The 17,227-nt window shown below is 40.5% G+C and overlaps 1 protein-coding gene across 3 annotated transcripts in view; it reads right to left on the bottom strand.

The window, feature by feature from the left end:
* The window catches only part of LOC124140562 (gamma-aminobutyric acid type B receptor subunit 2-like), a 172,855-nt gene that overhangs the window by 26,078 nt on the left and 129,550 nt on the right, over positions 1 to 17,227 (bottom strand). For all 3 annotated transcript variants that reach the window (XR_007218733.1, XM_046508199.2, XM_046508200.2), the window contains exons 7-13: positions 14,317 to 14,511; positions 12,883 to 13,092; positions 11,612 to 11,672; positions 10,613 to 10,690; positions 9,118 to 9,268; positions 5,043 to 5,175; positions 2,965 to 3,072 (exon numbers count right to left, since the gene is read on the bottom strand). Coding sequence is in view for 2 of the 3 variants with exons in the window: in XM_046508199.2 (XP_046364155.1) it covers positions 2,965 to 3,072; positions 5,043 to 5,175; positions 9,118 to 9,268; positions 10,613 to 10,690; positions 11,612 to 11,672; positions 12,883 to 13,092; positions 14,317 to 14,511 (936 nt within the window). In the remaining variant the exon portion in view is untranslated. The remainder of the gene's footprint in view (positions 1 to 2,964; positions 3,073 to 5,042; positions 5,176 to 9,117; positions 9,269 to 10,612; positions 10,691 to 11,611; positions 11,673 to 12,882; positions 13,093 to 14,316; positions 14,512 to 17,227) is intronic.

Genomic DNA, 17,227 nt, shown 5'->3' on the forward strand with positions numbered 1-17,227 from the left:
AAGTCCTTGATCGTTGCTGTAAATCACCTTGAGCTAACGTCGGTAGATCGCTGGTATGTTTGGTAGGCGCCCGAACATAGTTATGTGCTTGTAGACACTGATTTCATGTTAAAGTGTAGATAATCAATTACTCTGAATACCATTACCTTCCACTTAGAGTGTCTGTTATAAGATATATACATGCCTCTAAAGCTTTAATGCTTGTAAATAGCTTGCACGCGAGCGAGGCCTTCGTTTTCTCGGTGAAAAGTCGACCAATGATACACCGTCGAGTATGCAATAGGTCGTGCTTATCTACTTCTGATTGATATTAAATGTAATACTAGTAATTATTAAAATAGTGAAATATCATTGGCGTTTTGGGGCCAACATTGAAAATGAAGACTGTTTACTTTTACGTGTGTCAGCCAATTTAAGCATGTGAAAAACTACTGCCATATGCTTCTGCGTTTCAACAATTATCAATAAATGTCATATCGGGAAAATGGGGAAGAACACTTTTCAGATCGGATATGATCAGTAATGCCTCCAAGTTAAAGTGTCTTTACACAGACCCATTGATAATACTCTGTTCGATAAAACACGCGAGACACTGACATGCATCCGGGCCATCTGAGCCGAGCTGATTATAACCAGAAAGTCTCATCGGAATGGAGAATGAACATTCCTTAAAAACCAATATTAATCATAATGCAATTTCGATTTTATTATTTCAATATCCTAGTCGAGCTTATACTTGAAACAAATGTTTTGAAAACAAAGTAATAAAACTGCTTGGAGCTATTTCAATTTTCCATGTCAATAAATCCCCAACAAGCAACGGCATGTAACACTTGTACTTCCGCATTCTCTGCATGGTGAAGACGCGTGGCTCCATCATACTGCCACACGGAGCCATGTGCTTTTCATAATTCTGAATCTGAATATAACATTAAGCACAGCATAAAATCCTCATCTGCTGGTTCGGTTTGGTTCAAGTGGGGAGAATGATAAAATACGTAACCTATATCGATTTCTGCCTTTGGAGGAATGCGTAACATAATGGCATGGTAGTTGAAGACGCCAAAATGAAATCTCTGTATGAAATCAAATATGGAACGACTCAGTTGCAAGGTTTACGTAAGCAAATAACATGTTTGGGATATCTTAACTTGTATTTCTCAGATGTATAAAAATACTATTCTCCATGCATGAGTGAGTGAATAACTATGATTTTTACGCCGCTTTTAGCAATATTCCAGCAATACCACGGCGGAGGACACCAGAAATGGGCTCCACATATTGTACCCATGTTGGGAATCGAACCCGGGATTTCCGGGTGACGAGCGAACGCTTTAACCACTAGGCCACCCGACCGCCCTCTCCATGCATGATACTTAAATAGCAGGTATATGAGTATGTATGCCTAGGCATTGCAAACCTCACTTCTATGGATTCCATAGTGATAATGAATATTGCAGTACGATATTTAAAGTGAAATCTCTGAGGTTTTGCGAGTAGTCATGTGTTGAGGAATAGAAGACATGAGGACACCTGTAATTCTATTTGTAATATCTCGTGTGCTTTCTACTGACATAGATACAAATGCATCTAGCAAAGGAAATAGGAGCGTAGAGGTTCTGCTTCAAAATCCCCAGCGCAATACAACTCTCCTGAGAATGAGGGATTGTGGGACAAAACAGGAAACACTTTCGTACAATAATTATGGAAGGTGATTGGTTTATAAGTGAAATCGAAAAAAACAATTGAAAAATTGCCCTGGATTGTCTTGATATGTATATTTTAAAATTTACATAAAGAGTTCACCAATAGTTATAACACCTATGTTTCGAATAAATGATAGATAAGGTAACGTTTTGACAACCAAATGTTAATTTCAATTCAAAATCTTAAATCCAAAGTGTGCATAGTGTGGTCTAACGACAAGCACTGAGGTACAGTTGAACACTTCTGACCAGGAGTGCCTATGTAGGAATTATAAAGAAACATCGAAATAATATAGAAAGTGTATATACTTAGTCACAATGATAATGACATATTTGCGTAGATATAGACATTCAAATTGATAACCTCACTAAGGTTACTGACGTACCAAGTGAAGAAGTCAACGCTATCAAGAATCTATACAGTAACTTCTTTTAGTTGACCAATATCAGAATATGCGGCGAAAGTCTGGGATAAATGCTCCGCCTTTAATGAAAATAGACTTGAAGAACTACAGTTTGGAGCAGCAATGATAGTGACTAGCCGTAAAAAGGTTATGCGCTGATGGAATAATCAAATGAGGTATTATTCCAAGTATAGAAAGAATTCATTTGGCGATAAGCAGTCATCATATCAATCAATCATGACATGATAATAGTCTGTTCAAAAATACATCCCTGGAACCAAACGTTTCCAATAATGGTATACTATTGAACCATGTTTCTGTTGCTACTGATACAACAGATATTGTCAAGTTAGTATTGTTACATCGTCACGCCCTTCGCTAACGTATCACTACTATATCTGTCAAATGGTTAAATATTAGCGGTACTGCACATTGTACATATTTGAACATGTTTCATATTGATGTTATAACTCAAACAAGACTGTGCAAATTTCATTGATGTCATAGTCTTGATATGCCAAAACGGAGATGATCTCGTAAATGGATAACTTTTGTACAATCTAATTGTGTTTTGTATATAAACTGTATTGATTAGATATAGGCTACGGTATTCTTGCACTACCAAATACGTAATATGATTTTACGACTCAACAGGTTACCGTTCACATGCGCTCTGTCATGTAAGCCAATCTGACGGCAGTGATTGAAACAAATACCGCCATTCATTATACGTTTCCTCTGCCTGATTCCCAAACTTCTGTGTAATGGCGCTCAGTGTGCTTGGTGATACATGCACCGTCGGCACTAATGGCCTATTTGAGACTAATCAGATACACAACAAAGGATGAATTTACCTTCTTATTGAGTTTGATGTTGGTGAAAATAGCGTGTACCCTCCACGTCTTACTGAACATGGCCCCAAATGCTAAAGTGAAGCCCAAAGCTAGCACCCAGGCACGGATCTGGAAGAAAACGTTACATGTTAAGGCTGTGGTGAAAACAGTGTTACCACACCTCATCTGATTTAACGCTGGATTGGTGTCAGGAAGCGATGTGAAACAACAACCTCGTCTGATCTAATGACCCACAGAGAACATCGTGTTAGCTGCCACGACTTACCAAAGGATCACAACAGATAGGCGACCTGCTCAGCCAAGCTGGTGTAACAAGGTTATCACGCTCACACAAAACACAGAACATGTCTCAAAGTAAGATTAGGACGAGCATGTACTATAGATACCAGAAGGTTGTGATCAAATAATGTTAGCAGTCGAGTTACATTACATTATGTTGTATTGACGAGTCTCAGACCGCATTGAAGTTGAAGTTAATGGGGTCATTACGGTCAGATAACACGTGGAAACTTCTGTCGCGGGACTCAAATGAGAATATACATCTACACAAAAATGCTTCTGAGGCTGCACCTAATAGAATGACATACGGAACAGCGTCCTTGCCATTGCATTTGTTTGTAATGTGTTACCAAGGTCGAGGAATACACGCAGGAGTATATTGACTGACAATGAATTGAATATACGGGTAGTTTACGCGTATCTGTTTGATATAATGACCGCACATTCCAGGAACTGTTCTTCTCAAGGCCAAGCAGGTATCTGAAGAGGATGTTAATGAGGCATTGAAATAATGGCGCCTATCTATAAATCAATTAGAAGCTATATACACCTGACAGGCTCTCGAAAGATTACCGACATTTGTTTTGCATAGCGTACACTTCATATTAAGGACAACGGTTTTTTCATTCCTGAGTTTATCGCGCCATTATATAATCAATACATGCACTCTTAACAAACTGATTCTGGTCTTAATATTTATTCAATCTTATGGTAATTTGTTTACATAAAATTCATAATTTATATCCTTATGTGATTGATCTATAAGATAAATATAAATATCGAGTGTTGAAAAACACAAAATGAGACCAGGAGCCTTGACGGTTGTTGAATGTCCCTAAGTCCGGACGTAACACAATGTGCCCTCCATTAAATATTATTCGAGGAGATACATAAAACCATCAATGTTTATTGGGAAAATAAACATGTTGTTCTGAAAATAATATCGAAAGCGGGAGTCTGTCATGGATGCAAAAATCACATGAGGCATTGACATCGACCTCAGGTGATTCGTCTCCACTCAGCTTTTTTTTTTATGTCATACTATATTGGCCAAAGCAACATCAATGCGCCATGCGGAAAATATACAGGAATATTTATGCAAAGACAGTCTGACATGTTACACGTACATTAAATATAGCAGGTTTTCTTATTTAAAATTGACATGTGAATCTTAAGTATACATGTGTATAATATATAATATTATGATACTGTGGACGTACTGTATGGGTAGACTGTACACATATGTATGCTGTTCTACACAGGTGTGCCATGATATATTCGAAAATGTATTCTGTAACTGATTATAAAAAAACATTAATTTATTTCCAACGAAGAACATGTCATGAGAGTCTCTATGGAGTGCAACTGTGAAGCAACATTTCGAACATCTTTGTGTAGTTAGTTACATTTTAACGTTGCTAAATGTGTGGGAAAGTACCATTTCGTTACCAAAGCAAGATTTTACGAATTTTATAAATAAGAATGCAAATGTTTCAACATTATTGATACTGGTAAAAAAGTACTTTTCCATCAATTAGGTGTGAAATCAACGCAGTTCACTTCAACGTATCATAAATATGTTAAATCTATTTGTGACATTTCAGCCTAATTCAAAACATGTTCATAAATTATGTTTCACTCATATCTGTAGTCTTTTTTCCTTCCTTTCGTGAATTTCATCTGCGATTTGAGTATGAATGTTTCTAGTGTAGTCATAATAATCATTGTTATATCTATCAACAAATCCTGGTTTCAATCATCATCTAAATTTGTAAAAGTGAATGAAACATTTAGCTCACCTGACACAAATAGCGGAACAATGAAGGGGAGACAACTCCACCGTCCGTTCCCAACAGGAACACACTGAGGTAACACAGGATACATCCAATGATAATCAGGTTGTTCATATTTGGACTCGACATCTTGATATATCTAGAAAAAGACATGATAAAATTGGTCACAATGGGTAAATAAGGAACAACTAAAACATGTGTTTAATCAGCAGAAATCTCTATTCAATCTCCGAGTCCATTGTACGATTCCGACTAGATGATAAGCATGTTCTTATGAATTACTATCTTACAGTGATGACCCCAGGTGTTCGCCAAGAAATGTTGAGGTCATTCAAATTGAGACACCACATTAACATCGCCGTGACATAATAGGGAGTGTTGTACAAAGATTTGTGTTTGTTTGTTGTCTAAGCCATACTCAGCAATATTCCAACAATATGACCGCGGTATGCAAATAATCGAGTCTGGACCAGACAATGCATTGATCGACATCATGAGCATCGATCTTCGCAATTGGGATACAACGACATGTATGAACCAAGTCGGCGAGCCTGACCACCCGATCCCGTTTGTAACAACAAGATAGTTTGCTGAAGACCAACTCTAACCCGGATCTTGACGGGTCTGTAACATCGAGGTTAATATTTAGGATACATAACGTATGACTAGGCGTTTCTTGAAAAGTCTCAATCTTTGTGAATGATGTTGATTTCACAGCCTTTCACTCAACTGCTCATTCTTTCTGCAGAAATTCTGCAATATCCAGAACTCACTAAGGTGTGTATATTTGGCAAAAAGCCAAACTGTTTTCTGTGTATGGCCAGATGGTACGACTATGTTTGATAGGGGAATAATATTATATTTTGTTGTTGTTGAAAGAAGTGACCAAATACAGCCAGAGATCCATTCTTTGTTATAAAACATTTATTATAAAAACACAACCAACCCATCTTCCAAAAATGACTTGCTGCATCAGGATCATTTGGCCTATTTCTTATTTTCTAGTTAACTGGCCGTGTTCGGAGTACGTGTACGTGGACATTTTGATGTGACTATGCATGACTTTTGATCCTTTGACTACATGATTGAGCACGTCGAGAGGTGACTGGAATGGCACGCATTAATCAAATCTGCAAATTGTATATCACGCTTGTTAATTCTCCGCTAATAATCTCTTGGTAATCGGCATCTGTTTGCAATATCAATATTTCTATTTGTACAGTCCTACCTAAACTGCCGTTCAAAAGAAAGTGTACACCCATGTTTGATGGTGTCTAAAATGAAACGGACAAGACATGGTTATTTGATGGTGATGTGTTTGAAACGGGTATCATAGTTGTGTTGTGGACCTCACGTTTCCCGACCGCCTCCGTGGTCTAGTGGTAGAGCGTCCACCCGGAGAGCGGAAGGTCTGGGGTTCGATCCCGGCCGCGTCATACCAAAAGACGTTAAAAGATGGTACTTGTTGTTACCCTGTCTGGCGCTCGGCATTACGGGGCTAAAACAAGGACTGGTCGGCTCGGAGTCAGTATACTGTGTCTGAGTGGGGTAATCATGTTAAACTGCGGCATGGTATCTCAGTGAGCTGGCACTATAAATCGGCATCAGTCCGTACACAGCCACACAAACACACACACGTACATGCACGTCGCTATATAAGTGCAATAATCTTGGACGCGACGTTAAACCCCATTTCACCTCACCTCAAGTTTGCCGTCTTTCGGTGACGTTTTATAATATTTGTATGTTTTGGTCAAATCCAAGTTTCAAATGTACACATTGTTTTTCCCTCCAGTTAAGTATAATTATTCTTACAGCAGGGTTTCTTGGTCAAATCAAATTTTCAAGTGTTTTCTTTCTTGAGCCTTATGTTATGTTAATATCAACCGAAATGTTTTTTGCTTAATGAATAATTGATTTGTATGAGAGCTACCTTTGTCCCCTTATAGTTCACAACATCCTACACGCTTTCTATCATAGAGTCGACTTAGCGAGTCAACCTCGTTATGCATGACAATGACTGAGCTATAGAATATAATTTTACACAGGGGAACAACGTTTTACGATTTATTAAATTGCAATGTCTTGCAGTTGGGAAAAGAGCTCTGCAACGGCACACATATCGGAAAAGGCAAATTGATAGAAAACTATTAATTAAATCCATTTACGTTTCCTACTTCGTGACCAGTGTCGATGCGGCATCCATTATTACAATAGCTGCTTGGACATTAGAAAACAGAGACAAAGGTTACTTGTTCCTTACGTTCAGTACATCACACAAGATACAGACATATATGATGCGTTTTTAAAGATATACAGTAGGTAATTAGATTCTTGAGTAAAACATCGCCTTCATCAGGAGCTTTGGTTCCCGGCTGATTACCATACCATCTTTGGCGGCTGTGTTCTCTGCCTCAAGTTCTGTATCACCCACACCATGACGCTCACATTGCCAAAGAGCGGATCACCTTATTTGCATTTCGCTTAAGGAACTAACCCTTCGGTAATCACACACGTGGCGGCCCCGTCAGGTCATCAATAATGTCTTTTCTGCTGCACTTTGCGCTTTAATCAGGCCACAGACAATTGCCTGTCACTTTAACAACTCACGCAGCCACGAGTAGGGCCACAATCAAAGCAATTTATAGTCACCGGCTCAACGAATCCAGCAAACCAGCTGAATTTTTATGTGCAACTTTAATGCCAACCAACTTGCAAAATCTCAATCGGTATTGCCGGGGCCCAATCTCGGAGGAGTGATTTTTAGAAGTTTATGAAAATTTTGATTTGTTCAAGCGCCTGGGGCTGACGGTCTGAAATGTGTTGAAATCTGCATTTAGTCTTCCTAGCATTAACCCGTATTGGTAACGACATAGGATTTACGTGTAGAGGTTCAATAGTGAGACCTCCTTCTGAAACCGGCGATTTCTGACAGGCAGGAATCAATTGTAGCATTTTAGATCCTATTATGCCGCATATTGACAATAAAATCCAATAATTCATTCGCCTTAGTCGCTGGATCGGCATTATGTCTAATAGCAGCTTGATCGACTGGGCAATTGGAAGGCAGTACCCGCTACGTCTAAGGCCTCTGCGAACTAGTTTAATACGGTGGAATAACGACCGCGAGGGCTTTGATTTTTTCTACGGTTTATGATAGGCCAGGGACGTTATACCCTCTTTGACAAAAACTCTAATCTTAAACGTGCATAAGATCTGTCAACCTTCTAACGCTGATCTGAACTTTACAGCTCCTTTCAAAGTAAGATATGATATACCGGCCCATGCTTCATCAGTTGACTGTCGTACTCAGCATGGTTTGTTGCAGGGATTTTTAAGCTTAACGTTCTAAATGAAATTTCGCCGTTTTCTCTTCCAGTGTTAACCCAATTATCAGCTAATATGCAGTTTTATAAGGGCATGGATAATGTTGTTTGTGTTGAGGCAGCATTGATCAGGAAGGTTTTAATGCTCTTATCACAATATTGTTACACATTCCCCTGAGATGGCTAATTGCTTCTGAATAGTGTCCTTTTGTAGACGTTGCGAAATGGGACATCGGTTCAGGTCACTATATTCCCCTCTTGTCGGACAAAAGATGACCTGCTTTATTCCTGAAAGTGGGAGGGTCGGATGCTTGATGGTCTGGCACCAACGTTGGTGTCCCGCATTACAACATCAAACTTAATCTGGTATATTTGCCAGTCATAATCAAATACATTTGGCCTTCCGTAACGACACATCGAAAGGTTACAGAGGAGTGGATCAATGTCATGCAATTCTTTGCTCCTCGTCAAATTCGACACGAATGGCGCATTTCATTGGAAGGTTCGCATCAAGGACCGCATAATATTAGATTCCAGTAGATAAGGGCTCGTCTTGAGCGGGATATAGGAAGCGATCTGTCTCCGACGTGAGAGTCGCTGTCTGGATGGAAACGGAACAACCACTGATCAGCACTGGAGGGCATATCTACTTCATATATATATAAATATATGGACATTTGTTCTGAAACCAAACACCAAAGCCGACAAAGACTAACCATTTTCGAAGGAATAACTAACACAGAAACACATCTCACCTGTGTCTTCTGTACAGAATGTTGAGTGTCAGAAAGCCCACTGCCATGATGATACCGAGGGCAGCCAACACACACAGGCTACTGTACACGGCCACAGACACCCTGCGCATCTCCGGGTACTCAATGTTCCGGTCTTTGGGAGGCCCACTTCCTGTTAAAATTGAAATATTAAAACTTGTCGAGTCTTATCCGTAAATAAGTTCTCAATTTGATAGCTCTACATAAAAAATAATCAGTTTGATTTCGGATTCCGATTATGTCCACGCTCATCAATCATACATAATAAGATATATTTGTGGTGTCGGTCAGATTTAACACTGACCAGTATTTCAGTATGTCAGCCTGACTTTGTTCGAATAGTGCCTCTGTTCACCGAACAGTGATTGGGTACCCGGTAGGATGAAATGGCAGTGTGGTTCTTAACCTTACTCACCTAACGGGGAGCTGGGGATGTATACTCCCTAGGGAGCTGAGAATGATTGTTGAGTGCACACTGATCCGTTGACCGGGGTACTTCATGTCTAAGCACTTAGAGCATGCTTATGCATGGAGTACAGCTCTATATAAATGGAATAGTTGTAGTATTAGTAGTAGTAGTTGTAGTAGTAGTAGTAGTAGTAGTAGTAGTAGTAGTAGTAGTAGTTGTTGTAGTATAAGTATTAGTAGTAGTATTTGTAGTAGTAGTTGTAGTAGTAGTAGTCGTAGTAGTACAACGCTGTATAAATGGAATAGTTGTAGTAGTAGTAGTTGTTGTTGTAGTAGTAGTTGTAATAGTAGTAATAGTTGTTGTAGTAGTGGTTGTAGTAGTTGTGGTGGTGGTGGTGGTGGTAGTAGAAGTACTTGTGATAGTTGTAGTAGTTGTAGTAGTAGTTGTAGAAGTAGTAGTAGTGGTGGTGGTGGTGGTGGTAGTAGTACTTGTGATAGTAGTTGTAGTAGTAGTTGTAGAAGTAGTAGTAGTGGTGGTGGTGGTAGTAATAGTTGTAGTAGTAGTAGTGGTAGTAGTAGTGGTAGTAGTAGTAGTAGTAGTAGTGGTAGTGGTAGTGGTAGTGGTAGTGGAAGTGGTAGTGGTAGTAGTAGTAGTAGTACTGGTAGTGGTAGTGGTAGTCGTAGTGATAGTAGTAGTAGTAGTAGTAGTAGTAGTAGTAGTAGTAGTAGTAGTAGTAGTATCCTGGGAGGAAAGCCCAATGTTAGGCAGGTCGTAAATGGTCACCACGTTGGTTAAACCTACGATCACGACTGACAGACCAAAGACCATCAACATGGATTCTGGATTCGAACATGGGACAAGCTGACCCTGGCAGGAGCAAAGAGAAACGCCACCTTTGACCACTTGCTTAGAATAGAACCATTTCCAGAATCATATGAACTCTCTACCATGAGTCCATTGTACGATGATGAGCATGTATATATTATTCACTATCAGATGTTGATGATGCCAGGTGTTCACAAAACGGTGAAACAGAGAGGCTGTATAGACTAATCGTAATCGTGTCACCTCTCCACTGGATTTCACGGTGAAAGTCGAGACTATCTGTTGAGGCGTGGTATTCACCTATATCCACCATTTTCCCATCTGGATAAACATAAACGTCAAAGAATTTTCAGAAAACCAGGTAGTGAGTGAGTGAGTGAGGTGATAACATGTTAACACTTGTGCTAAACTGGCGGGCAAAAGAAAGCACGCACCCATGTTTAATGGTGCCTGACAATTAAACAAACAGGAAAAAGTTAAGTAAGGATAAGAATTTATGGATGAACAACTTCTTTATTACAATTAAGAGCGACGTTTCGGTGTAGGTTCTAACACCTTTATCAAGCAAGTGATTTACAGAGTGAGGATGGCACTTCTTAATTGTAAAATAGGAGTTGTTCATCCATAAATTCTTATCCTTACTTAGTACTCCAACTTCTAAATGCCTATCAAAGAAGGACAAAGTTCTTCGATGGTGATGTATTTGATGCGGGTGTCATAGTCGTGTTTTTGACTTTCAGTTTGCAGCGTATCAGCGACTGTTTTCAGCCTAGAAACGATTTGATAACGTAAGTTTTAGTCAAATCCAAATTTCAAGTCTATACTTTCTTTGGCTAGTCAGTTTACGATAATTATTGTTACAGCAGAATCGCCACTATGCAAGAATGAACCGACGTATCCACGTGAAGAATAGAACACAAAACATCAGTATGACAAAGGAACCGACGTATCCACGTGAAGAATAGAACACAAAACATCAGTATGACAAAGGAACCGACGTATCCACGTGAAGAATAGAACACAAAACATCAGTATGACAAAGGAACCGACGTATCCACGTGAAGAATAGAACACAAAACACCAGTATGACAAACGAACGCATTACCTACAAGGCTACCCGCTAAAGATATATATTTTTTAGTCAAAAGATGTTTACGTTAGTAAGTAATGTTGCAGGTATAACACGGCCAATAATTTTGTATCCCTGATATTTGTTTTCAACAAACACTCAACATTCCTCACCTGTGATTTGCCGGATGCGGATCTGCCCGAGACGATCGCCATTGTTGAATTGAACCCTGCCCTTGAGATATACAAGCAGATGAGTATATCGTTGTGCAGATGCATCTTCATCACATTTTACAGAAACTCTTTATGACACATCTAACATGAGAATTTACCAACAGCTAATCTCTCAAATGTGATATTAAAGTTTACAAACTACCAAAAAAATATTTTTCTCTGAAAGGGTCTATTTTAATTGTGCTTGTGTGATCACGATTTCTACTATATCAACTGACAGGACAAAGGTTTTCAATACAACCACCTTGTAATAGCGTACTTAGCTACTGGTGAAAGAAACGATGACGATTATTCCTTTGACATTTCGTGCACGTCAGTCTTTGATTATTGATAATCCAGCTGATTTAGGCATTCTTACAATGTTATTTTTTTCTCACACATCAAGCGAGCCAACGTTAGATTGCGTTTTACTTTATATAACCTAAATCTATATCATCCCTGCGGCAAATGCCAAAACCTGGAACTTTATACACGATTACATCAGTGAAAAAGAAAATTCCAATCTGATCGTCGGTAACAAAGTCCTACTGAAACGGATATTACAACATAAGAAATGTCAGCAAACAGGAAACAGCGATTTTAACCCGCCTTAAGTAATATCCTGATTCATCAGTAAGGAAGAGATTCATAAGCTCACATATAATCTGTTCAAATCATTCAAACATTCGGTTTTTCATTAATAGAGCTTAGAAAAATTATTATTGTGGGCGATGACAACACATTTTCCGAATGTTTCAGCACAACGGCGTTTTGGGAGCAATACATCAGTGCCAGGGTGATGTAGCATACGTCTTGTTAACATGGTGTCAGTACAAAAGATTCTTCAGTTAATAAGTATTATAATGTTCAATCATTATCACACACAACGAAGTCAAACAGATCCAGAGGAATAACTGACGTTCCTTCCAGATAAACAATGGATTATGGATGTAACGACTTTTGTTGAAGATGTTTATGTTAACAGAAGGATAATGAGTTGATATTATCGCAATTCAAACAAGTTCGGATTTCACAAAGTCTCAAAGAGCAAGTGATCGACTTTTCTGATGTCAATACAAATCCCTCAAGGGAGACAACTCACGTTACTTCTAAGATAAGTTTCAAGACCGGATGTAACAGACTGATTTATTAGGTTCCTTGGTGTTTGAAACAATAAATCAAACAGTCCCTAATTATCATGACGTATTGTGCCAGACTCTAAACGACTGTACCGTCACTCCGAGGAAGTTCGTCTCATTGAGCACCTTGCCGACGTTGGGCCCTCTGAACGTGTCCTCCGAGATGAGGTTCGGGCTGGTACCCACAAGAAGAGAGTCGATGGCTTTGGCGATCACCCACACACCGTCGTAGGCGTAGCCGTGAAACTTGCTGAACTGTGTACCGCTCCACTCTTTATAGAGAGCTTCGTAAGCCGCTGGACGCTGGAAGGATTAGAAACACAGTCAACGAGAGTGAGTGAGTGAGTTGGGTTTAGCGCCGCTTTTAACAACATTTGAGTTATATCACGGCGTGTCAGCTTAATGTGGGAGGAAAGCCCGAAGTGGTGCAGGTCGTAGAACCCACGAGCACGGGTACGGTGATGACAACCTAGATACATAACCGGGGCGAACCGGGCTTCGAACCCACAATCATAGGTTCCTGACGTGTCCAAGGGACGCAGCTCTGCACAGCGAATTGCGGCGCCTAAGAACGACTGGGCCACCCGTGCCCCCCAGTCAACGAGAAAAATCTGTCTGTAACAATACCCTTGTCGCAGTACTGTATCAATAACATCATCAGGGATATGACAATAAGAGCTTCACATATCGCATTAGTGGTGGAATTAAATATCAGGTCTTCATCTTGGTAGGAGAAAGACTGACCCAAGGCTCCTCTGCGGATCCATGTTTAAATAATGTTGGCAGGGATTTTACATATGCGGGAGCGATATCTTTAATTCTGAAGCAAATTTGAACACTAACATTAAAATATATTCACTGGACTCAAATTGCATCCGAGGGATTTGACTGTTACATTATGAAGGGGCTATGTCTACACCAACCTCAGCTTAGATCTAGGCACTGAAATAAGCTCAGTGTGAAACTTGAGCATTGCGTCTGTGTAATAAGGATGTAACGCTGATACAGATATAGGCAAATTGGGAATGAAGACAAACTAAGCTGTTTTTAAACGACTTGCAATCTGTCTGAAAGCCATTCTGCTTCAGCCTTATGCTCTTGTAAGTTATTTATAGTAAAGCGGCGACGGGGTCAGTGGAAATGACAAAATAATACAGTTTAGACGCCTTCAACTTCATGTATGACTTTTGCAGAATTCGATGTAACGCTCTATAAGTCCATAGTGCTCCACGCGTGCGAATCCTGTGTGAGATGTTTAGAGCAACAGGCAAATCTAATGGGTAAATGAGTTGGGTTAACGCCGCTTTGAACAGTATTCCAGTCATATAACGGCATGTCAGCTAACTATGCAGGTCTTTGTTGACAAGCATAGCAACATAATCAGAGTTAACCGGCATTCGAACACATCTCATGAAAGGCAATCTAACAAATGTGAATACATTAACAGTACATATTCAAGTCCCGTGAAAGATAATTTATCTCATATGAGTCTAAAAGAAACAATTAGACGATTGGTCTTAAACTAACCAATCCTGAGACAGTTGTTTCGTTACTTCTGCTCAGCTCCAGGAGGTCAGTTGTTAGGCAACCGTGCACCGTATCATTCATTTCCGACTTTGTGCACGTGATCTTCGAGTCAGGTTTTCTCCACCATCCCACATCCTCGTACTCTCCAACAATCATCCACTGGTAGCGAGCGCCGTACATTTGTTTCTTGTGAGCCTGTCTTGAAGGATAGAATAGCACAGTGAGACCCCGACAAGACGCACCACTAATACAGTGAGACCCCGACAAGGCGGACCTCTAATACAGTGAGACCCCGACAAGACGGACCTCTAATACAGTGAAACCCCGACAAGACGCACCACTAATACAGTGAAACCCCGACAAGACGGACCTCTATTACAGTGAGACCCCGACAAGACGCACCACTAATACAGTGAAACCCCGACAAGACGCACCACTAATACAGTGAAACCCCGACAAGACGCACCACTAATACAGTGAAACCCCGACAAGACGCACCACTAATACAGTGAAACCCCGACAAGGCGGACCTCTAATACAGTGAAACCCCGACAAGACGCACCACTAATACAGTGAGACCCCGACAAGGCGGACCTCTATTACAGCGAGACCCCGACAAGACGGACCTCTAATACAGTGAAACCCCGACAAGACGGACCTCTAATACAGTGAAACCCCGACAAGACGCACCACTAATACAGTGAAACCCCGACAAGACGGACCTCTAATACAGTGAAACCCCGACAAGACGGACCTCTAATGCAGTGAAACCCCGACAAGACGCACCACTAATACAGTGAAACCCCGACAAGACGCACCACTAATACAGTGAAACCCCGACAAGACGCACCACTAATACAGTGAAACCCCGACAAGGCGGACCTCTAATACAGTGAAACCCCGACAAGACGCACCACTAATACAGTGAGACCCCGACAAGGCGGACCTCTATTACAGCGAGACCCCGACAAGACGGACCTCTAATACAGTGAAACCCCGACAAGACGGACCTCTAATACAGTGAAACCCCGACAAGACGCACCACTAATACAGTGAAACCCCGACAAGACGGACCTCTAATACAGTGAAACCCCGACAAGACGGACCTCTAATACAGTGAAACCCCGACAAGACGCACCACTAATACAGTGAAACCCCGACAAGACGCACCACTAATACAGTGAAACCCCGACAAGACGGACCTCTAATACAGTGAAACCCCGACAAGACGGACCTCTAATACAGTGAAACCCCGACAAGACGCACCACTAATACAGTGAAACCCCGACAAGACGCACCACTAATACAGTGAAACCCCGACAAGACGGACCTCTAATACAGTGAGACCTCGACAAGACGGACCTCTAATACAGTGAAACCCCGACAAGGCGGACCACTAATACAGTGAAGCCCCGACAAGACGGACCTCTAATACAGTGAAACCCCGACAAGACGGACCTCTAATACAGTGAAACCCCGACAAGACGCACCACTAATACAGTGAAACCCCGACAAGACGGACCTCTAATACAGTGAGACCCCGACAAGACGGACCTCTAATACAGTGAAACCCCGACAAGGCGGACCACTAATACAGTGAAGCCCCGACAAGACGGACCTCTAATACAGTGAAACCCCGACAAGAAGGACCTCTAATACAGTGAAACCCCGACAAGACGGACCTCTAATACAGTGAAACCCCGACAAGACGGACCTCTAATACAGAGACACTGTCAGTACCGACACCATGCCTTCCGATCGGTTTAGAAACGTCTTCACATATAAAGGGCACTACATTATAATTAAATGATAAATTCGTTTATTGCACCAGTTGGCAAATGCACTTAGATTAACTGTCCTGCCTTAAGGAGTTCCACTGTAATACTTATCAACGATTTATCAATTGAATGTCTTACAGTACTATTGTTATTATAATAAGAATTCACACAAATAACTTTTCCTAGGAAATCATGAATCCATTAGTCTAATTAGAACTGTCCTTATCGACAGCAGTGTGTAATCTCACCAAATCTAGCACATCGATCGATGTGTTTCAACCAAAATAATGTCTTTGTTGGTTACGAACACATAATGGTCGCTGAACACAAATAAGGAATCTATGACAAGTAAATAACAGTCTATCCTGCTCAATCTTTTTCGATCTAAGACCGATGAAGATAATGGTTGCATAATTCTCACGTGCCTCTCAGATATATAATATTATTCTCAATGGTCTCTCTGACCGTTTAGAGTTATAGCTCCCACATGTTACTCCAGCTGTTTAGATATATGGTTCCCACGCACATCCAGTGTAAGAGAGGGGGGCAGTGTTGGTTACGTAAATACGCTGACTGCACGAGCACATAGCAACGCCATGACTCCAGCGACAGTATATCTAGCCTTGTTGAGATGCTGCCCTTGTGTTTACACAGAAGACGGTTTAGTGGTGCCAGACAAACTCCCTAACCTCAATCAATATAGAAATTATCCTAGAAATGATGTTCAAACATTGCTAAGCTGTGCACACGTACCTGAAATACGAGTTTGTAATTTTATAATGAAAAAGGCATTGTCCAATATCTTGAATAGTTGCGTTGCTGATAAACGCGGTATTTCTACATCCGTGTCAATTTCCCCTACCGTTCACAATAAACCGTTCTTTCATTCAGTCTTCTAGTATTGTCATCTCTTTCCTGTGCATTTGATATATTAATTATTTATTATCTACTGAAGAGTGTTTCTTTTGCCAACTTTGAATTGACCTTGACCTAACACCATTTGCGCCAGCGGCAGACATAATAAGACTAAAGTGAAAACGTACCATTGTAAAAATGTTTGATTCGTGACATTATTATTGACCAATGCACGATTTCATAGATGACACTTCAACAAACTTTTTTTCACACTAAAT

The sequence above is a fragment of the Haliotis rufescens genome, unplaced genomic scaffold (assembly GCF_023055435.1).
Source record: "Haliotis rufescens isolate VD_foot unplaced genomic scaffold, xgHalRufe1.0.p SCAF_6, whole genome shotgun sequence".
NCBI classification, from domain to species: domain Eukaryota; kingdom Metazoa; phylum Mollusca; class Gastropoda; order Lepetellida; family Haliotidae; genus Haliotis; species Haliotis rufescens.